The sequence below is a fragment of the Astatotilapia calliptera genome, chromosome 2, assembly GCF_900246225.1.
Source record: "Astatotilapia calliptera chromosome 2, fAstCal1.2, whole genome shotgun sequence".
Classification (NCBI taxonomy): Eukaryota; Metazoa; Chordata; class Actinopteri; order Cichliformes; family Cichlidae; genus Astatotilapia; species Astatotilapia calliptera.
Genome location: NC_039303.1, coordinates 9043998 through 9067695, shown reverse-complemented (window position 1 = coordinate 9067695; position 23698 = coordinate 9043998). Strand labels below are relative to the sequence as shown.

The 23698-nt window shown below is 39.9% G+C and overlaps 2 protein-coding genes across 2 annotated transcripts in view; one reads left to right on the top strand and one right to left on the bottom strand.

Annotated features, from left to right (window-relative positions):
* Nucleotides 1-10753, bottom strand: part of pcgf3 (polycomb group ring finger 3) — a 74695-nt gene extending 63942 nt beyond the window's left edge. The window contains exon 1 of the mRNA XM_026183758.1: nt 10604-10753. The gene's annotated coding sequence lies outside the window, so the exon portion shown is untranslated. The remainder of the gene's footprint in view (nt 1-10603) is intronic.
* Nucleotides 10754-15164: 4411 nt separating this feature from the next.
* The window catches only part of slc49a3 (solute carrier family 49 member 3), an 18215-nt gene continuing 9681 nt past the window's right edge, over nt 15165-23698 (top strand). The window contains exons 1-3 of the mRNA XM_026183747.1: nt 15165-15638; nt 20952-21110; nt 22116-22332. Of these exons, the coding sequence (XP_026039532.1) occupies nt 15477-15638; nt 20952-21110; nt 22116-22332 (538 nt within the window). The 5' untranslated portion in view covers nt 15165-15476. The remainder of the gene's footprint in view (nt 15639-20951; nt 21111-22115; nt 22333-23698) is intronic.

Below are 23698 nucleotides of genomic sequence, written 5' to 3'. Positions count from 1 at the left end.
CAGCTGAACATGAGAGGTTTTTGGACAAAGTTTGTGTTCTCCATTCTTTAAGCACCGGTTCGAGCACCGTTTAAGCACCGGCACCGTTTCAAAAGTACCGATTTGGCACCGGTATCGGATAAAACCTAAACGATACCCATCCCTAGCAAGGTATGAGTGGCAAAACAAAATTATTTTGAAGTCTAGAGCTTTTACAGCTGACTGACAGCAAGATAAATAAAGTCGATTCAGGAGAACTGTGTCTGAACGTTTTCTATCCAGTCATGGCTGTCATTAGCACTTTAACCTAAAAAAGTCCAGCTGACTTAAGACTAAAAAGAGTGCTACTACTTTTAATCTCTACTTTTAATAAAGGGAATAAAGGAAAACTGAAGGACTTTAACCAAAGACTAGCATCAATGCAATAGACGTATGTTTGTGTAGTTTGACGTGATTGGTGACGGACTGTGAAGTCACAACTTCACAAAGCACAAATTTATATCTTTAAAGTCCTTACATTTGTCAAACAGTTCAAACAATACAAAGCAACAAGACGAAGCAAAATGAAAGCAACCCATGTAAGGCACAAACTATAAACTACAACGTACTTACACATAAAACCCTCCACCGACACCATTAAAGCATATTTAAACCCAAACAATATGCCCGCTTGTTGGCACGCTGCAGTCTTTACAGGAAGGATGGAGAATCACAGCTTCACACTGTTAATTTTTACACCCATATACTTAAAACTTCCTGTTTTAGTTTCATAAATTATAATATTCAAATGCACCAGTCAGTGTGTGGTGGAGAAGAAGCTTGCTGCAACAGGAAGAATGCAATGAGCCATTACGTGGGTTTGCTGGTTAACAGGCTGGCAGAATTGTAGTCCCGTCTTGCTTTTCTCAGTTTTAACCACAAACTGTGGGCTAGCGGCCGCGGGAAAAAGACAGGGCGCGTCACACACAGATCCTGAGATGAGAGTTATTATCAGAGCTCTGTACGAGCTTGGCCAAAGTACAAGGCAAGCAAGTAATTAATACCTCATTTGGCGTGTCGACGTTCACTTAGAAAAGGCTTTCTGGGCTTGTTAAAAGGACAGAGATGCTAAACAGTAATGTCACTTGTGCCACGCTTCTTTTTGGACTTCAGGGAGAAGTCAGACCTTGGCTGACCCTTGACCGCATTTTATCAAACAGCTGACAACTAAATAAAAGCTGACCTGTTAGATTGTATGTCTGCAGCTTAGTTTGAGGGGAGAAAATCAAAACAGGCAAGACAACAGTGGTGATTCGATGTGGTCACAACCTTTTTCAAACACGTCCTTGAGTAACTTTATGCATCATAACTTTATGGATCCTTCGACTGAAAGCTGGGCGGCAAGTCTAAAAAAAAAAAAAAAAAAACACAAAACTAACTGAAAGTTTTGTTCATTTGTTACTTTCAAACTCATGTGGTCTATGACGAGCTAACAAGTCACATGTTCAGCACTGGATTAACCGCCTTTGTCCTTAGGGCATGGCGATAGGTTGCTACATAAAAGACTGCAATACAACTGACAGCTTGGGAAGTTACATAATTGAATTTTGGTGATTTTACAGCCTTTGCAGTTAAATCACAAACAAAAAGAGCTGCGGGTTAATAAAATCTGCTCTCCCACAGAACACACATAAAAACAGCACATTGTTGTGAATGTGGATTCAGCTGTTTAGCAGCATTAGACTTTTTATTTTGGCTGACAGCGTATAAGAGACAATATCTTTGACTAGAAACTGCTATTAAAAATTTAAAAAACACTTGTGCTCAATTGCCAAAACGGGGATTAAGACTAGTGGTTCGGTGAAGGTCTTAATCTTTCGGTCTGGAACTGGGCTTATGCTGCATTCCAGATTACGTCAGAAGCCTGCGTGCTAATGTGGGACGCCCGTTCAGCTCGTACTACTTCGAAAGTCAGAGCAGCCCAACCAAGTTAGCAATCTAAGATGGTGGTGGTGAACATAAAGAGTAGAAAAACTGGAAAAAATTTTTAATCAGTGCTGTCACTGGTGTTTGCTTGAGACTTGCCAAATAAGCTACACGCAGAGCACTGACGAGACTCTTTTCATGAATGTGCTTGGATTTTGTATATTTCAGCTGCATTTTGCTCAAAATTATTGCTTTGTGGGTCCTGGTTTAGCTCAGTGGGTGAGCAGGCGACCATATGCCGAATGGCCAGAGAGCAGTCGGCCCCAATTCGAGTCTGACCCACGACCCTTTGCTGCATGTCTTCTCCTCTCTCTCCCCACTTTCCTGTCCATCTACACCAGCGGTGTAAAACTCAGTCCTCAAGGGCCACCATCCTGCTAGTTTTTGAGATAGCCCTGCCATGCCTGCTGCTGATTACCTGAATCGGGTGTGCTTTGCCAATAAGAAGCTACAAGGTCAGGTTAGTTGGAAAACAAGCAGGACAGCGGCCCTCAAGGCCTGGAGTTCGACACCTGTGATCTACACCAGCGGTCTCCAACCTTTTTTGCGCCACGGACCGGTTTATGCCCGACAATATTTTCACAGACCGGCCTTTAAGGTGTTGCGGATAAATACAACAAAATAAAACTAGTACCAGTACCAAAAAAAAGAAGATTTATTCATAACACACGTGAAAAGACCCAGGGACACAGAGTTAACGATAAAAACGATAACAAAATAACACTGAAAACCGATAAAAACCATACATTTCACACCTGAGCCTCAACTCTCGCTGCCCGGTACCAAACAACTCACGGACCGGTACCAGTCTGAGGCCCGGGGGTTGGGGTCCGCTGATCTACACCATCTCAATCCAATAAAGGCTAAAAGGCCAAAAAAATAAAATAAATTATAGCTTCACCTTTGAGGATGGGGAAACTTTTGAGTGCATGTAGTCAGTGTTTCCAATGTGTCTGTTAAAGAAGCTGTGGTTTTTGCAGTTAACTGTCATCCTTGTACCTTTATTTTAGCATCGCTTGATAACATCTGTAACGTTAGTGTTAGAAAGTCTCATCAAGCTTGCCGACCACACAAAACGTTACCAAGTCCCACCACTGGCCCCCAGGGCATACTTTGAGAACCTGTATTTTATCTATACAGATATCGCTGCTCTGAATATTTTGGTGTATATTAAGAAATATCTGTGTTCAAGGTTACTTGGCAAAACCACTGATTGCATTTTTCCCGATCATAACTTTATGGCATACAGCTACGAGGAGTTTAAATAATGAGCCTCTGGACTCCAGAGGATAATGACCATAATGATTTACAGCTGCACCTTTAGATAAAAGTTGGGTTTGTGAACCAGAAAGCTGCATCGCCATTAGGGCTGCCACAAACGATTATTTTGATAGTCGACTAGTCACCGATTATTTTTGCGATTAGTCGACTAATCAGATCATCATCCATTGGACGTACAGCTTATTGCACCAGCAGCATCTGGTCTTATATAACTATCATTAGCTTACAGCTTGAAGTGTTTGTGCTAACTAAAAATAAAGACAAGATGATAGTTTATTAATTTTTAATGAAATTTGCAGATTGTTTCGGTGAAGTTTAATAAACTCCTTGCTTTCTAAAATATAACAGGACACTGGAGTATATTCTCCAGCGTCTCACACTTCTGATAATCAGCTGTCTGCTTGACAGTTTTAGCTGTGCAAAGACTATAACTTTAATCTCAGCCAAACCGATTTACTCAGGAACAAATAAAATACTAAAGAAAGCCAAACAATAACATTTTTAAGTTATCTAAGTGACTTATATATATGTTTAACCTGACTAGCGAAAGACGGCGGTGGGTTTGAAAACGATTTGCCGTGAGTCCGGTGTTCTCACGGCTCTAGTTAGCCTTGCCCCCGGCTAGCTAACGAGCTAGTGGGTAACAGACGTCTCCGAAAACGTCGGAGCGCTTTTGAAAATATGTGGTGTCTTGATAAACTGAGCAGATATTTGAGGTTTACACAGCTACATTCTCGCCTGAAAATATGTTAAACGTTTATTTTGTGACCCAGAAAGAATAATAAGAGTAATATTAAAACTAACTAGCTGCCGCCATTGTTGACAACTGCGCTGGGCTGCGCTATGAATTCTGGGACACAGCTTCTTCTTCTTCGGGATTTAACGGCAGCTGGCATCCTTGTACATGCAGTGCTGCCATCTTCTGTTTCAGTCCGTTATTACACTCTTAAATCCTACTACTCATTCCTGCGTCCTTTGTGATCTTACAAAGCTTCAAACGATGCGTCGACTATTAAATTAGTCGTCGACGATTTTAATAGTCGACATAATCGTGACTAGTCGACTATTCGTGGCAGCCCTAATCGCCATCTTTATATTTTAACAATAAAGTCCTGTTCGGTGTGTAGCAAGCATCTCAAATATTGATCTTGGTTGGATATAATGTTTAGCATTTTTTTGGCTGCCTAACCTTGCAAACCACTTGCTAGTTACTCCTAACTTTGAGCCACAAGCCCGTATCCAAAAGGAACTCGATCTCAATACAAAGTCTGCACTCTCAGAGTGCTAAAATATCATTTACAAGTGAAAACAAGTGCAGCAGATTTACCAAATATTCTGCAAATCAGTCAGCTGCAGCTGGAGAGCTGCAGTATGGCTGCCAGAGGGAAGGTGACATCAACTGAAAGCACAGAAAGAGAAACCTTTCCAGAGCAGCTCTGTGCATCCGAGCTGTTAACGTACACCGTCTTCCTGTCTTCATTAAACTGGCTGAACTAACAAGTGAGTCTGGAAGCCGCGCTGTGCTTGTTTATTACCCTGTCACTATGCTACATGCATCCTGAAATACTACAAACGACTTAACCAATTATTCTAACACAAACAAACTTGCGGTCGTGTCATCTACATTTAAGCAGATAACTAAAGACAAAAAGGAGAATGAGGACGTGAAACACAGGCGCCCCGTCTTTTGTTTGCCGTTTCATCCACCTGAATGCAGCACTTAGCATGTCAGGGAATGTTTTTAATGTCAACACAAAGGCAAAGCAAACCATTTAAATTCACACCACCTGTTGACAACCAGCTATTTGAGATGTTGACATAGAACAGATAGGATCTGCGAAAGCCTGAGCACAGCCATGAATCTTATCAGCAGAGCCAGCGCAGACCGAGCTGCTTCAAAAACATTCACTGCAAGTCTGTACCGATTTTAAGTGTCTCCTTCTGTCCTCTGGCCTTATGGCTGCTTCAGATAACCCACTGTGTTTATGCAATAAATGAAAAAGTCTGCCAGAAAGTCTGAGATTTTTTATGTGCCCTTATGTAAATAACAACACAGGAAAACAAACTACTTTCTAAATTGTGTTGCAAAATAGATAATTCCACCTGGTTCCACCCTGGGTTTGTTGGAAATGTTAAATTTTCTTCAAAGAATCTGGCTGCTGTTTGCATTAGCTAACGTTATCTATGGAGAATAACATGGGAATGTCAGACGCTGCGTCCCATTCTGTTGCTACAATAAAACTGCTTTCAGACTTGAAATCTGGACAAGGTCAGGAGAACATAGCCAGGTTATTGGTCACAGCTGACTTTCTCACTACTATAAAGCTCATTAGGTTTACTTGAGGCTTCTGCTGGGTAGAGTATCCAGGAGACAAGACATGTGGATTCAAAACTACTATTCTCATTCCTCATCATGTTCAATTTTCAGCAGGAACTGTGCATCGTACCCTGATGTGCACCTCCCAAGAAGCCCACAGCAATTATGATTGGCCTGTTCAGCACCATCAATTCCTCGTATTGATTTCGCGTTACATTTTTGTCTCAGCTTTTTAGTTTATTAGCGAAAGAATAACAATGATCGCCTCAGTATAAGGAGTAAAAAAAAAAAAAAAAAAATCATAGCATTAATATAAGTACTGACAAATATCAGCAGATTCCTGGCAGGAGATTGTTGATGTGTGTGATGTGTGTGCCTCCTCTTCATGTGTGAAAGCAGCTTGTAATCACTCTAAGATCTGATCACACTAGAAAAAGATGCTGTTAGTGATTAAGTAACAACAACAGCTCCTGTTGTGTGAAACGACCTATGCAAGACTTTTTAAAAAGCAATAAAAGAAGAGAAAAATAAAACCCTTAGTTGAAGAATATAAAGCAGTTGAAGCACAAACACACCCTCAACTTTCATCTTGAGTTTCGATCTCATTTGGTTTCATTTTTTGTGTCTAGACACTGGTTTTGACTTGTGGTCAAAGAAATCGTGGTTTAAAGCTAAATGTACTGTTTTTCAATATTAAACAGAAACTAGAAAACTAAATTTTCTGGAGCCATTTGCACACATGCGCTGCAGCCCTGAGTCTTTCCAGGAATTAATGACTGGAGTGGTTGTGAAAGCGCAGATGTTCGGTGCAGTCGGGTTGGACATTAGCTGGTATCTCACCTGCCAGCATCCTTCTACATAGTCCATATTGGGATGAGTCAGTGTACAAAAAGCACAGCTAATAGACCGGCACATTCACCACTAGCAAGTGGGTGAAAAGTAAGCAGTCGCCTGCATGCTCCATCCAGGCTCCTCCCCTCACCTAAACCACATGGAGCATGGCTGAAGTGGATTATTTCCTGCTGCGTACTACATGTGATACTGGGAAAAGCATCCCAACCTGATTCCTGGAAAAAAGCCCAAAGCTGATGAGTGAAAACTGCTCAGGTTAGACCCGTCCCAAATTCCACTCTACTACAAGGAGGCAGCACTACTTTAAAAAAATAATTATAGGCCATAATAACAACCTCAAGTTTACATTTGGCTGCCCTTGCTAGTAGGCACCAAAAATACCAGTCAGTTAAATAATTGATTCTTGTTTCATTAATGTACAACACCAGTTAGACAGCTGCACCGGAAAATGACAGTGCCACATTAATGAGCTGCCAGAAACATCCTGAGCCAACAGGTCAACCAGCTCGTTCTGCACCTTTCCCTAAAGAGCAAAATCGCCAGTTGGTACTACAATCAAGAAGACTTCAGTGTGGCTCCAATGTGCATTTAACCACAGCAGAATGTGACAAATTCATAAGGATTTCATGGACTATATCAGCGTTCTCTCAACTTAAAAATTAGGAAGTTATTTTGCAGGTTTAAATGGTGACATGACCGCGCTTTCAGGCCACATCAGACTGACAACTGCTGCATTATAAAAAGACAGCTCCCCTCCCAGTGATCATTAATTTCAATGACACCTCTTCCTTGACACAGAGGCATCCATGAAGCACACAGCTGCAGCTAAAAAGGAGGTGCTGTCCTGTAAAGAATGTAAGCCTCCCTCAACTTCTGCTACTTCAAAAATCACCAACTAATCACACAATCCTGCTTTGCACCCATCTGATACCTCTAATTTAATTTTTCCTGAAATTCCAACAGTATCACATCATCTTATCAGTATCTGTAGAACCTTGCACACACACACACACACACACACACACACTATTAGGACTGCTGCCGGTATATGACCTGTAAAGATGGGCAAGGACTGAACCAAAGGGGTGATACTGTGTCCATTTCCCATTACTGAATGTTCAAAGAAACCGTGTGAAGGAGGAAAAAGCGAAAGTAGCGCTGAAGCGGGTGAGATCAGCCTCGCTGAGCTGCAGCATGATTTGCAGGCGAGGGATTCTCCACGGTCGTTCAGCAGCTCATTTAGAGAGCTGCCCGAGATCATTTCCTGTCCAAGGAAAGAGACAAATGCTATATCTACCGGAGCTTCACTTACTATTGAGTTTTCTCATTATCAAGAAGCGCTATGCTTTAAGAGGTCGTATACTGCTCGCCTGTCCTGCAGGGCGGACAGTTTTATCAGACTGCCCAGTGGGACCATTAACATTGTTAAAACAGTGCAGAGATGCATGTTTCGGGGTAAAGAGGTCAAGCTTCGTGTTCTTTTGGCCATTTGTATCCATTAACCACTGATGAAAATGCAGAAATTTCACTGTAACGTTAGAAAACCTCGTTAGGTGTCATTGAATCCAGGTCAGAGGTCGGCGCTAAAGAAAAGCTGCAGGTAATTTAGGGTTCCCCTGCAAAGTCAGCAGAAACCCGATATGAAAGTAGACACTAAGAGGATATGTGGAGTGCTATGAAGCAACTATACCATGTGGTAAATGCAAGCACAGTTTGAGAGGCTCAGTGAAGTTAATTTAAAGTGAATCAAAGTGTTTTACAACCTAAATTAAAAGCTGGAGCTGTGACAGACAATAACAGCAACTCACTTTAAACTGAAGTGCAGAAGAAAACAAAAAGAGTGAGTGAAAGCCCCATCAAGGAGAACCTGGCCTTGCCAAATGCTGCATCTCTTCCCTCTGTGATGATGTAAAGCATCAGAAAGCAGCTCAGCTGTTTAAACACAAGCACACTGGCTGCAGGTTAGAAGAGACATCTCAGGCGAATCAAAGCTATCAAGACTCCGAAAAGCAGCGAAATTATTCACCCATCCAACATCAGGCAACGTTTTGAATCAAATGGCATCAGTGAGGTTATGGAGGTCAACTTTCTGTTGCTGTAAGGTGCAGCTTGAATTCATCACTGGCATGATGAGCACCCTGGTTTCCGTGCAACAAAAGTCTGCTCAGTCTGACGGCCTGTGGTTTATAGTCAGCATGAGCATTGATTTGGTAACCTGCAGATCAAAAGATGTCTAGACGTCGATGCAAGAGGGAGGCTGAATTTGTTTTTTTGGCTTTTGTTTGTTTAGCGATTTTAAAAATGTGCCGCTGTGTGTAACAGTGGTTTCTGTGATGACCTTATTCCACTGTGAGACAGCAACGTCACACTTAAACGTTAAACTACAAAACTCTCCGTCTGACTGCTGTACAGGATTGTTTACACCATTTACAGAAATGAACAAATATTCAGTCTTTCATAACTTCTGTTTTAAAAAGAAGTTAAATGACCTTCTCAGAATTTAATATAAACAATTTCTCCCATTCTAGACTTTATACACTACATTACACTTAGCCATAGGATGCATATTGGACCAAGACAGCCTTCATCTGTTCTTAAAGAGGCAAAATCCTGCTTTTCAATTCAGATTTAAAGTAAGAAAGGACAAAGTTTCCCCTCCAGCAGATGAAGACGGCAACAGGCTTGTGCACATAAAGCTCTTAGTGCGAACAGCAAGTGAGGAGTGGGTTTTTTGACAGTAGGGTGGCTCCAATGCAGACAAAACGAAGGCATGATTTCACAGACTTTTGAACCTTTTTTTTTACCCTTATCTAAACTGTGAATACTGGAATGTGCACGTGCATTTCTGCTCAAACATCCGAACCATGAGCAGATTTCTCAAAATGAATTTGCCTGTCAGTGCGCCCCAGGGTGGCTGTGGCTACAATGCAGCTTGCCATCACCAGTGTGTGAATGTGTGTGTGAATGGGTGGATGACTGGATGTGTAAAGCGCTTTGGGGTCCTTAGGGATTAGTAAGGTGCTATACAAATACAGGCCATTTACCATTCTTTTTAAATACTAACCAAACTTTTAACTGTAACTAAATATGGCATATGTATGTAAGAAAACGTGATCAGGCTTTTTGATTTTTCAACCAAATTCTGACAACAGGCATGTGCACATAAATCTCACTGCTAGCATCCAATTTAAGAGCACATTTTCTGACAATAAGATGGTTGGTTACACTTAAAAACGGCTTGATTTGACAGGTTTTGACACAAAAACTTTGTCTGTGACCGTGCATATTAATTCCTAAGAAAACTGGACCCACTTCTCACCTAGACACAACCTGCAATCACCCACAGCATGCTTCCCAGGCTGCAGATTCTCCTCGTGGTGTAAAGTTAAGGGAAACCCTCGCATCTAAACCTGGATTCAGTCCAACTGACTCCACCATACTAAAAGGCTTGTGTAAAGCTGATCCTTATCCGCATCTCCCCCTACATACACATACACATATGTACGTACAAATAAAAGCGCTGCACAGACTTGTTGGCTGCACGCCTTCCCCCTCACAATGTCACCCAGGGTTTGCTGCAGCAGGAGCAGGAGGAGCAGGGTTGTGAGGGGCGACATCCACCCAGAGGGAAAAGAAAAGGCATCAACTTTGTGTCTCCATTTAATCCGAACCTCACACACAGATCCTCCTCTGAACTTTGGACAGCAGCAACAACAGCAGGAGGAGAAGGAGAGGGAGGAGGTGTTGGAGGTGGTGAGCCTAATGGTGGACCATGAGCTGTTTCCTTCAAGAACATTCCAGTTCACTGGGAAGCAAAAACTGGTGTTTGGTTTAGAAGAACAACAGCATTTAAACATGACGAGACAGGCAGACAGGCTGCTGCCAGAGCCTCCTCTCCGGGACGGCTAACCGTGTGCATCCCGGATAGCATTAAAGCCACCTTTACGGCAGACTTTACCTCCTCAAAAATAACCCCCATCCCCGGTCTACAACTGCAGGGCCCGGTCATACACCACCACCACCACCACTACCACACACACACGCACACACAGGCACATAACACAACACGTATAGCGTGCCCCGTAGCACCAAGCGGAAAGAGACAAGCAAAAAATGTAGAGGAGGGGGTGCAAACCGGGACCGTAAACCGGCCACACACCCGCCGAGCACGGACATATGAGGAGGAGAAGTGCAGGTAGACGAACTAACCTGTTTGGGAGCAGCACGGTCCGTTGGATGTTAGGTTGAATCCGAGTTAAATCCACTATCAGTAAAACAAAGAGGCGAAAATGACCGAGCGGTCGCGGAACAGGCCGAAACTGTTCTCTCGAAGCGGCAGAACGCATGCGCAGAGCGGCCAAGCGACCGAGCCGGAGGCGGTAGAGTCGGGGGGGGGGGGGGGGGGGAAGAGGGGCGCGAGTTGAACGAGGGCGGCAAATTTCGGAAAATCGATCCGCTGATTCTGTTATTGATTATCGAGTTGGCACCATTTTCTTTATTATGGGTTTATAAGCTGTAAATACTTTATTTATTTGAATTCTTTCATATTAATCAATAAAAATTTATAGCAACACCAGGTTGCACTTCATAGGTGTCAAACATAAGGACCAGGGGCCAGAATCGGTCCGTGAAAGACTACAAGCGGGTCAGTGGAAGGCTTTTGAAAATGTAAAGGAGTGCATGGATTTTGGACTTCTAAGTGTATTTTCATAAGTTTTATGGCATTTATTATTATGTTTTACACTACCTGCTTTAGAAATTTCGGTTTAAAAAACAGGAACATTTCCTTTGAATTACCTAACTTCATGGTTTATAAATACAAGATAGTCTGGTCAATGAGCTACCAGAACGTTTTCTGTAACTGACACATTTATCATGTAGAAAAACTGAGACCTGCTGTTGAAACACTTCTTTTTTTCTTATCATAAGAAATCACGGGGATTAAATGTATAGTTTAATGTCTTTACATTGACAGAACGCAGAGTTTCAGTCCATTTCGCTTAAAAAATAATAAAAGTGATAAAAGATAAAAGTGGAATTAGTTTTGAATTTTGTATATGTTCACTTTGTTTTATTTATTCTTTTTAATGTTATTTTTATTTAAGAAGTCAGCAGTGCAGTAAAAACAAGTGCAAAGTCCAAGCTTTTGTTATCTGACGTGCTGAAATCCAGTGTGTGAATGTGTGTGTGAATGGGTGAATGACTGACTGTAGTGTGAAGCGCTTTGGGGTCCTTAGGGACTAGAAAAGCACTATACAAATGCAGGCCATTTACCATTTACCATTTAATATACTTTAAATCGTTTATGTTGTAGCACATACATCGCTTTCATTTAATTATTTTGTAATGACTATCAAGTGACAAAAGTCTTTAGGTCACAGTTTTGGGTATTTTCTAAAACTTTCCACTCATTCAGGAAAATTATGCGTGTATTAAAAATGTTATGTATTTAAACAATTATAACCTCTTACTGTAATGTAAATAACAAATTCTAATAAAATAACATAATCGTTATCATCCTCATATAGCATTTTCTGTTGTCAGCACAAACAAGGTCAGTGAGAAAGATAAATAGCTCCATGTAGCATTATTATCATCATTATCACTTTGACCATCAAGTGAATTCTTGACCTTTAAGGAGAGGTCAGAAGTCATGTGATATTTTAAATCTTTTTATATGTATTTCTATGTATTGTTGATGCACATTGTGCTTCTAAGACTCATAGTTTATAAGTTATAAGAGGTTTTTGACCAATAAATCATTAAGTGGAATTTGAAGATTTTGTTTGCCTCCAGCTCTTTTGGAATGACACCAGGACATTAACTAAACCAGCTGAGAGACATATTCTCTCCAGCGTATCCTGGTTCTGCTTGGGGGCCTCCTCCTGCTAGGATATGCCCAAATCAGCTCACCATGTAGGCATCATCAGCAAACTGAAAAATGGTTCCTTTTGGGGCGTAGATTGTCACCTTATTGCATCAGAGGGGTTTGTGATACTTGACAGCTCCCATGAGCTGTGTTGTCAAAAGCAATTTGTCTCTGGTAGGCTCTCCTAAGGGAAACTCCACCAGGACTTCACATGGCCTTAAGTGAAGCACAGGAGCCCATCTTTATGGGGGCCCTCTTCCCACAGAAGGCTAGGTGCTATGTGGATCAGGCAGTGGCCCTTATCCTGTGTTGTCCAGGATCCAAAACTGGTTCCAGGGCAGCAAACCATCAACTTTTCCAATTGTTCTTGGTCAAATTACTTTTGAAGCTTCCTTTATTTTGGGTTCTATATAAAATAGTCTAATCAGTTCTCAGTAGAAAATCTGTTGGGGTTGTAAAATTGTGCTTTAATTTCTCTATGTAAACAAATAAACCTCCATCATATTATAATTTATTAGACAATTCTTTAAAATATTGTATGGTTTTAATTTTTTTTCTGTCTGTTGATTAATGTAGGGTCGTCTTCTTCTTGCACAGAAATGATGAAGCTGGAAGCCAAAAGGGACCCTGCACATTTCTCTAAAAAGAGGCTAATCCAGCCATGGAAATAAGCCAGTAATAAGAATAAGTTTTGGGGATGCCAAATTGTGGAAAATCCTTCTTCTTTACAGCCCTTTTGTTTTTAAATTCATAAGTGAGACCACCTGCAGTGCTCTCTTAAACACCTACCAGAAATCTGGATCAAAATCTGTTTGTCAAATCGCTTGAGATTTACAACAGCGGACTTCAACGATGATCTGTACAAGATCATAAATGGATGTTTATTATTTATAAAAAACACATATTATTGGTTCACCAACATTTTTAACTGCATTTCATTTTAGTCATGATAACAGCTGATCAAAACTGTCCCTGAACTTACAAATGTCTTCAGGTGAATGGATAACATAACACGTCTGCAATTTACACCAGGTGAAATAAATGAAAGCAGAACTGATCTGATTTCTCACTTTCTTTCCACGCGACTTTCCTGTGAATCAGAGCTGCAGAACTGCCACACTGAGTCACAGAGGGTTAAAGAGAGGGCGGAGCTGTGGTCATGTGCCGTCAATAAGGACAAAAGAGTGAAGAGTTCTCACTCTGCTCCTGCTAAAAGAAAAAAAGTTTGCAGTAGTGCAATGGTGAGTCACGTAGACTGATTCGCTGACGCAAAGACATTCCTGGGCACACAAACTTGTTACAGCACAGCACATTTATTTTGTGCATGCAAAAAAAACCCCGAAATTACAAATTTACCTTCATATAAAACTGCTTTACACCTTCATTTAGACACGTAAATGGCAAAGTCTCCAAGACAACCATACATTTTACAACACTTTTGATTAGTTTGATTAGTCTAATTCGCTTCATCAACATACAAAAGACAATAACTTGTATCTCAAGACTGAGTTAAATGCATTATAATTTCAGTGCTATGATTTAAAAACATGTTTTCAGTGAATGGAAGTCTTTTCACTGTGTGTTGTTTGATTTTTACATCAGTTTTTTTTTAGAATAAATAGCTAAAAAAGACAGTCTTTGTCACTTTGAATAACAAATTGGGGTACTACATTTTAGTTCTGCATTCATTCTTTTCTGTCATGTTAGTCATACTTCTGATTACTCATAAATAAAATAATAAAATAACATAATCTGCATGTCAGCGCTGCTTTTTGATGGCAAGTGTTACACATTCCGCAGGTGCAATGTGAACGACACTTGAAGCCTGAAGAAGTGACCTTTGCCAGTTTATGCTGTGGTGCAATATGTGGAATCGTTGTGTGCATGCTCATTTTTTAATCTTGTTGACACAAATTTAACTGTCACCACTTAATAGTCCCCCCCCCCGGCTACAAACTTAGTGTGGTTCATGTAGACTGGTCACATCTGCCAAGCTGATCAAGTCCATGGGTGAGACCAGCAAAACCATTGCATGCACATGTATGCTAAAATGTATGGATTACAGAGGATGGAGAAAATCCCTCAAAACCCTCAACAGTAACGAACAACATCATTACTTCCTTATGATTCAACCTTAGATCTGGAAATATCTTAAATTTACATATATTTTAACACCGATGCAGGGTGCAGTTTAGCACTGTTTCATCACAGCAAAAACAACTTCCTGGTTTAAACCACCTGGCCATTTGGGGCCTTTCGGAGTTAGTTTGCATGCTCTCCTTGTGGCTGCACGCGTTTTCTACAGTTTCCTTATACTGTCCAAACATACATGCAGATTAACTGTCTCTAGTTGGGTTTTTGAGAGTGTATAATTATCTGTCTCTCTGTATTAGCCCTGTGATGAACTGCTTACCTGCCCAAGGTGCACCCCACCTTTTGCCCTATGTCATCTAGAACAGGCTCCTCCTGCAACCCCTAACTGCACAAGTATTTAAGAAGGGTGGGTGGATGGATGGATGTGGAATGCTTGTACACCCCACAGCATAAGTAACACTGCATTGAGGTATTAATGACTTCTGGGTTGGCCGCTTTGGCAGGCCGATCTTGGCCTTTGACACCCTTGGTTTAGTCTATTACACCAGTACACATTAACGTTTAATTTATCTGTGTTTATCCTTTATGAAATGATAAACGCAGTCCAAAGTTTTGCTTAATTGAATCTTTTAGATTTTTTCTAGACTTGAAATGTATTGAGAAAAAAAACACACAGATCAGTGTTTCGGAAATTATTAGAAGTGATTTATTATTTATTTATCGTTTATGAAGGCAAGACTCATTCAGTTTGAAGAACCCTTTTTTAAGTTCTGCATGCTGACAGCGCTTTTCTTCAGGGCGGAGTGGCTCATCCTCTCAGTCGAAGATCTTTGTAGCTCCCTGATTAATGTTCAGAGGATTGCTGACTTTTTCCAGGCTTCAAACTGAGTTACCGGCTTCTGTGTGAGACACAAAATGTCCTTACAGTCTGTCGGGAGACAGCAGGATGGATTTATATCTTGTTTACTTTAGTAGACATACACCATTTCTCAGGTTTCTGGGATTTTTTGACCAAAAGCGACCGAAACTTCGGTGCTTGTTCAACTTCTGGGAGCTAAGCAGCTGTTTGGCTTAACCGGTTAACTTGTCATAATACTAGTAATAATAATAATAATAATAATGGATAATAGCGGCGAAGTCTCCAACGACATTCGGACTGTTTACGCTGCTGTTTCCAGAGAACCAAACTCTGACCTGAAGAATGGACAGCTTTTCAAACTTTACAAGAGGAGGTGGTTTGTGCTGCTGGTGTTGTGTCTCCTAAACTGCTCCAACGCAACGGTGAGTCTGTGAAAGGTGAAACCAGGTGTGTTTATGAATACAGGTAGACACGGGACATGTGGTGTTCCCCCTATATGTTTGTTTGACTTGGTATAACTCCCCGGTGGTGATGTTAGTGTTAAGCAGGGTGTGCTGAGCTCCTCCCGCAATCGTTCTCCTACTTCCTGCTTCCACGGGACTCCTCTTCCCTATGGGAGCTATTGTTCCGAGGAACAGGTGTCCCCACTTCCCGTTTAAGGCCCTCAGGCCATAGAGAGTCATTCCGTGGCTGATAAATAAGGCTGATAAGCAAACAAGATGTAAATCTGTGCAACAGGGCTGACAAGTACAGTGTGCCAGAGGCGGAGCTAAAAGGGACACATGGGGTGGCGCTTACATCCTTTTGTACCCCCACCCCAACCACACGTCAATGCAACCATGGATAAAGGACTAATCAGATGCTCAAAACACTTCAACGGCTTCATTTAGTCTTGCATGGTAATTAAAGGGGAGTTTGAAAATGTTAATCATGTTTTCAGTAATTAAATGTTGCATAACGCCCTTTTTCCTTTAATTTAAGCATCCACATATCTGTGCAGAGTGTACACCTGAAACTTATGTTACAGACCCTGACCAGTGCATTTATATGTGTTAGAAAAATGTTTGCTCCCATGTTTCTATTTTCATTATATCATGTTTTCCCTATATGATGACAGTGGAGATGAGAATTGATGATATGTTGTGGTATCTATAGAAAATCTGATAAAATGAAACTAGGAATCCTAATACTCCCTAACATTATTTATTTCATTTTCTTAACTTTATTAATTAATTATTGTCCCTAATAAGACAAATAATAAAGAAAAGAACAGCAACAAACTAGAGAAGGAGCCTGTGAGTCAAGGTGCAGGGTGCGATATCACAGTTTGTTTTTAAAGTAGGGAAGATGGAAAATCTGTAATTGCATTAAGAATTAATTTTACAACCTTGTCTGGTGTTTTATTCCACGACATAACAACAGCTGTGACTCAGACTACCTTAGTGGGTTTATTGTGGGAAGTGAGTTTTTACTCAGCGTGTCAGCGAAGTTTCCACAGTGACAGAAAAGTGAAAGCAGTTAGCGGTTGTTGTCTTCCTGCAGTCATTCATAAAGTGTGCACATAAGCTGTGGCTTCCCTAAAGCAGGTACTGAAAGAGAAGTGATCTGTAAGCCTGACGGAGCTGCTGTTGGAGTCTTTACAGAGTTAACAGGTGAACATTTCTGCCCACGGTGTCATGACAAAGAATAGAGTTTGTTGCTTAAGAGATTACTAGAATGATCAAATATCAACGTGCTGGGCCTGCAAAGTAAGTCCCTCTTAAGTTAAAGTTCAAATTATATTAATAATAATACTTAGAAAACAGAAGGTCATAAACCAGTTCTTCTAATGCAGTTTATTTCTGTTTGTTAGTTTATTCTAACAGACCTTAAAAGGTGCTACAAACATGGAAAAACATAATCCCAAGTCATGAATAATCACAAATCTAAGCAATTTTATTTTATCATCTAACAGTTTTTACAAATTGCAGATAAAAAATTTGTTAACATATTTAAATTAAAACATTTTAAATATTGAAATTAAAGTTTCACTTGTGACAAGATTGCATTAACTGTAATCTCTGCAGATAATTTAGGATTTTTCATTTTTAGCGTGTTAGCATCGCATGTTGCCTAGAGGTAGGAATCACCATACATCCCACGATATGATATTATCACAATACTTAACGCACGATACGATATTATTGCAATTTTTTAAAAATATTTTGCGATATTCAGATTCTGTACATAAAGGTAAACGTTATCAATATTCATTTTATCTAATATCAAAGTCTACACTGAGTCTTTCTCTCATTTCAGTCAGTTTTATTGTTGACAAACTGAACGGTTTGTATTACAGTCTAGTCCAACTTAACTGAATGCAACCATCTGGTACAATTATAGCTATTCTGAGCTATGCAATTTATGAAAACTATGCAGCCCATTCAGCAACTGAAGAATTTGAAAGTCAATGAAAACAAAATATAATTTTACATAAAATAAAAAAAGTTTTAAACTTAATTAAAATAAAACATGTCTTAAATTAAAATAAGTAAACTGTCATGTTTATTGCTGCCAAAAAAAAGTTAAACACATTTGGACAGTGTCAGGATTCTTGCTGAGAAAAAGGATCAACATGCTCTGAAGTCAGAGCACAAAAACTTTTTTGTAACAAAATATCGATTTCTCCTGTCCCTGTATCGATACATTATTAGCAAACAAAATATCACGATACTACACAGTATCGATTTTTTTCCCCCACCCCTAATGTTGCCTACAGTTATTGTGCACGCCTTGATGCTTTTTAGGTGTCTGAGTCTGCATGAAATCTAATTTTAGCACAGTTTGAAACATGGACGCGTGTGGGATTGAGAGGAAGCGATACTCTGATCTGATACGACCTGTGAAATAACAAAACAGGGGCATGTGTGAAAACCGTTTCTAGAAGCATTCCTCCCTGCTGGGGACAAGACTAGCATTGTGTGTTCAAATCAGCTGACCAGCTCCCGCCAGCTCGGCATGAATTAGGATTTGTTCACCGTCCACACAATAGAGGACAGGACTGGTACTGCCTTTGTGGTCTCGGTGTAGAGTTTACAGGTCAAATTCATTCAGTTTGTTTGTGCATCAGGCCAAAAATACACACATACACATGTGCTGCCTGTTTCCAGGTGAATTATAGGTTATATGTGTAGTAAAAAAAAAAAAAATCATGGATACGTTCCTTTTTAAACATGTTTAAATAAGCGTGACATTGGATTCTGTCTGAAAAGGTGTTACACACACGGATAATTTAAACCTTTTAAGCAATAGAAGTATAAACATGTCCTGGTTTGTCCTGAGAAGCTACAATTATTAAGTATTTTTATATGTTTGTCATGAAAATAGGACTTCTTTATACAAATTCAGGTTAGATTCGAGATATTTCAGCTATTTTTAGTGCACTTTTTAGTTGCTCTACACGAAAATCATCAGTTACAGTGACAACATGGTGATGTTTATCAGGTACAATTCTTGTCATGTAACACGGTGTAGTCTGACGCACAAGTCTGGCAAAATCTCAGCGGGAGTGTGGGTAGCTCCTACTGCTTAGTACGTGTGCACATTAAAGTTTCAGCTTCTTCTTCTTCTGCAGATAAATTCACATTCAAGACTTTTCACAGTAAAGCCCTACTTTAAAAAAAAGTCTGGAGGAGTTTATTAGCAGAGAAATGCAATCGCAGCAGCAATTTTAAATAATCAAAGATGTCATTATTATGTGAATACATAAAGCTCCTACATTTACAATGAGTTTATTTATTACATTTATTACATTGGTTTACTATCTAGCAGGAGAGCAGCTGTTGTTTCCTTTTTGTCAGCACAGCATGTGGTTTTAGTCGTAGCTTATAACCGGCTTACACAACCGCAGCTCTTTTTTTTTTTTTTTTTTTTTTTGAAGTATTTTTCATCCATGAGGATTTTCCCACTCATGTCTCTGCTTTTGATCGACAGCAAAACTGCAAAGACTAATATAATTTACCTACTTTGCATTCAACTAGAAGTTACAAACCTCAGGTCTTCACTCAGTTCCTTGGACTTTCCCATTGTTCTGAGTGTTGGTCAATCCCATAAGTGTTGTCAAAAAAGTAGAGAAAATAGAAACTACCAGTTGAAGTCAATTGTTAAGTTCAAGTTAAACGAAATTGTAAAACCTTCAGCACCACTTATTAAAAGATTTGAGTGAGTATAAGTGTATATGTGAGCCTGTGTAGATTAGAGAAAATCCAAAATAAATTCAAACTTGTGCACCAAGTTCATAATTTTTTAAAGCCATCAAATATGCTGTAGAATCATTTCATCCTGGAAAAAGAACAGTTCAGAGAAATCACTGACAGCCCAAAATGAACATGACATGCATGCCCATGATGGGTGCATATATAACCTTCTCACCACAAATGTAAGTGCTTCAACATTGTTCTTGAATAAATGTTGTAGGCCTCTATTGATAAACTCACTCTTATTCATCCACAATCAAGGTGAAATATGAGAGAATTTTCTAAAGGCTGAAGTCTTTTTGTTGAACATGTCTTTTCACCAGCTCAGCACAGCATTGTAGCTTTGTCCAGCTTGTAGAGTATGATGAAAGTGTCCTATTATTTCCTGTCTCATGCATGCTAAGTGGTGTCATGTGAGGGCAGACACATGACACTAGGAACATAAACAACAGAAATCATCTCCTTCTCATGTGAGATGAGCATGTCTTGTCACTTCCTTTCTTTTTCTAAAGTTGTGTCCAGATCACAAGACTAAAACAGGCTCCAGGAATCTGATCACTAAAGTGCACCTGCTTTAGGAGGAGTGACCACTAAGATGATGTACTGAAATAGGGATGCTTTGTATATGTCATGTAATCGATGATGTCTAACAGAGTGGTTGTTAAATATCCACCTAAATGATTTGTACCTGACTGGCACTGTGATAAAGCACTTTAGTGTAATTATTCTCCACCTGCACAAAACTAAGCTGACAGCACTGAATGGAAAGCAGCTTCTGAAATATCCATGTTGGCACGCTGCTGAAGTAAACCTTCGGTTTTACCTTTTTTGACAGAGCTGACATTTTAAATTGCTGGCTAGAGTCGCTGCAAACCTTTACACAATGAAGATTTACAAAAGGTCGTTCAGGCTTTGCACCGTCTGCTGTGGTTTTTCTACGGTGGATCTAAACACGCAGCCTGGTCTCATATGCCATACTTATCATATATCAATATATAGAAATGCACTGATCATATTTATATCAGGAATACAGCCAGATCTATCAGGTCTAATGTATTATCAGTTATATTTACTCCTTAATTTCTTTAAGTATATATGTATTTTTATACACTTCTTTTATTTAAGTGATTTTGTATTGCTGTCCTCATATAAAAAAAATAAAATTATTATTTGATTTCCCTGAAATGTTGCCCTGCCACATTTAGTTTGTACACTTTGTATAAACGTCAGCCATTATTGTGCATTTTTTTTTGTCCTTTTAATATTTTGTACAAAATCTGAATGCATTGGACCTCCCGCACTCTCACTATATATATATATATATATGTATGTGTGTATGTGTGTGTGTGTATGTATGTGTGTATGTGTATGTATATATGTGTATATGTGTATGTGTATATATATGTATATATTATATGTGTATATGTGTGTGTGTGTGTGTGTGTGTGTAGCTTTCCATACTTAAAAAAAATTAAAAAAAAAATCTTGGTGTCTCCTCAGATATGGCTTACCTTTGCACCAGTGGCGAACCAGTCTGCCCAGTACCTGAAAGTTACTCTGGACGAGATCAACTGGCTATCACTGGTCTACATGGTGGTGGCCATACCGCTCAGCTTTGCAACCACTTGGATGCTGGATACTCTTGGACTGAGGATAACGGTACCAACTGCTTGGTTTTTTTTTTGTTAATATTATATGTTTTAGTATGAGATGGTAAACCTCAGAGCACAGTGTGAGGTTTATTCTAAACTCTAGAACACAAAGTTTTAAGTGAGTAGTGAATGATTTTAGAAGAGAGAAGAAACCTTCCAGGGGAGGATTTTAATGGTTTAGAGCTAGTGCTGTATGCGTGCATATAAACATAGGCTTGATGGAAATGGGTACAAGTTAAAAATGAATGAAGCCTGAGATATGGCCATTATATGCTCCTTTCATCCTGGAGTCATCTCCCAGGAAAAATGCTGTACAGGAAATTGTCCTGCAAATTTGATTTGTTTAAAGTAAACAGAAGATGAAGTGAACTGATAAACGCAGCAGTCAGACCGGATTCAGCTTCCCAATAACCAGTTCAACCAGCCATAGGAGAGGGAGAGGAGGCGGATGACCTCTGAGTCAGGAAAAATGGATCGCTACCTCCAATAAGCACGCAGGCCATTGGCAGCGGTAATGTTTGTTAGCATGTCTGATAACGAGATTATGCAGAAACTGCAGGAAACTTTGGAGATGAGGTGTTCATGAAGGAATTTATTCTTTTTCTCTGAATCTAGTGACACATAATACAGAGTAGGTGACCTGCGACTGAGCACCAGTGAGTGCAATGACTCTGACACCGGTTAGTTATAGTGGCATGATTAATAAAACTATGAGTAATTGAAAATGTTGTGGACTGCTGTTTTTAGCCCAGAAGGCATGCAAACCCCTACCATTTATATTTGTCACTTCACCCACATGACATCCTGTCCCACCTGCTTCTGACCACACCATGCAAGCTAGTTTTACTTCGTGAATCTGAGATTAATTGCACCTTTTTAAAGATGAAGACCTCCCACTGTCTTGGACTGATCTTTGAGAAGACCTTCTGAAACTGTCTGACAGTTATTTCACTCCCAGATATGAAGGGATTTTCTCGTAAACTTTCACCCTTCTGTCCTCTGACTGTCACAGCTGATCCTGGGTGCCTGGCTGAACATGCTCGGAGCCGTGCTGCGGTTCCTCGGCACGCTTCCGGGTGAGAGTTTTAAAATCCAGTACCCGATAGTGATGTTGGGACAGACCCTCGGCGCCTTGGCTCAGCCCCTCATCGTTTTCGCTCCCACCAAGCTGGCAGCCCTGTGGTTCCCCGACCATCAGCGGGCCACAGCTAACATGATCGCCTCGATGGGTGAGCGATTTTACCTTTCACACCTTCAGTACAGCATCTACAAACCTGTGCAGATGTTCTGCTGTGTGTTAGTCATGTGCATGTCAAACAACAAAGGAGCAATACTCTTTTTATTTTATTTTTATGCCAAAAAAAAAATCTGTTATGGCAGTTTTAATTAAGGAGTTCACAGAATTTGGCTTTTGAAGCATTTTTAAGTTTATACTTTCAGGCAAATTCACAAAAAAAAAAAAAAATTCAAATATTTTTGAATTTGATAAATAAATGTAGACTTTTTTCCAAAGTTAGTTTGAAGTTCTAGAGTGTAAATAAAGCCAGTGAAAAGGAAACAGACAGAGATATAAGGTATAGAAATATAAAGGATAATAGTCTGTACAAAGATGGAGGTTTAATTAGAAACCACTTTATTTTTATGTTTCTCTCCATGTTGGTTTTCTGGAATAAAAATGACCAGTTTTGATGATGGATCGGCATAAATTGAATGACTGCATCAAACTGATAAATACCTGTTAAAAATGCTGAGTAACAATCTAATCTAATCTTCTTGGATGCTTAAAATAACTACCAAAAAAACATCAGTCAAAGCAGCCAAACACCAAACTTTGAGCCTTTTTGAACCAAACCCTGGCTACAGCTGTTATGAAGCTGGAAGTTATCTATGAAGGTCAGATCTTTAACACTGGAGTCTGTGGGCACTGAGTTGTGGCTCCTGATTGTGGTGGTTCTAGTGTTCTTGTGTAACATTTGGGCAAACTATGGCCCGAGGGCCAGAACCGGGCTGTGGACATCTCAGTCTGGACTCTAATGTTCACAAAGCAAAACTAAACAACCTCAACCCTCGTGTGTTTTCTGCAATGAGATAAATGCATTTGCTCTAGTGGTAAATACATATAAATGAAACCTTCATACAGCATTTAAATGGATTGCTTTATGTTACAGCACAGCATTTAGACAGAAAAAAAGTCTAGATTTCCTCATAGAAAGTTCTAGGACCTGTTCTAACTTGTTGGGTGATAATTTTTCATCATTAACACTTTTACTTTTCACATGATTTATTCCTGAGGGAATATTTTTTCCAGCTTTCATGGAATTTCTTGACAGCAGGAACAACAGAGCAAATTTTTTCTTTGTTGGCCACCTGCTAACTGGGCAGTTTTAGAAATGTGAGGGCTGCTGATGGTGGGCTTTTACCCCTCACCTGTAAACGGCCGATGGGGTAATGTTGTGATGCGGGCAGGACACCCAAGTTTGTAACTGCGATAACTCAACATAACTCTTGTGAATGCATGAACTTGAGAACAAGGCTACGTAACATTCTAGCCACCACCACCACCATTTTTTATTTTTATTTATTTATTTATTTTTA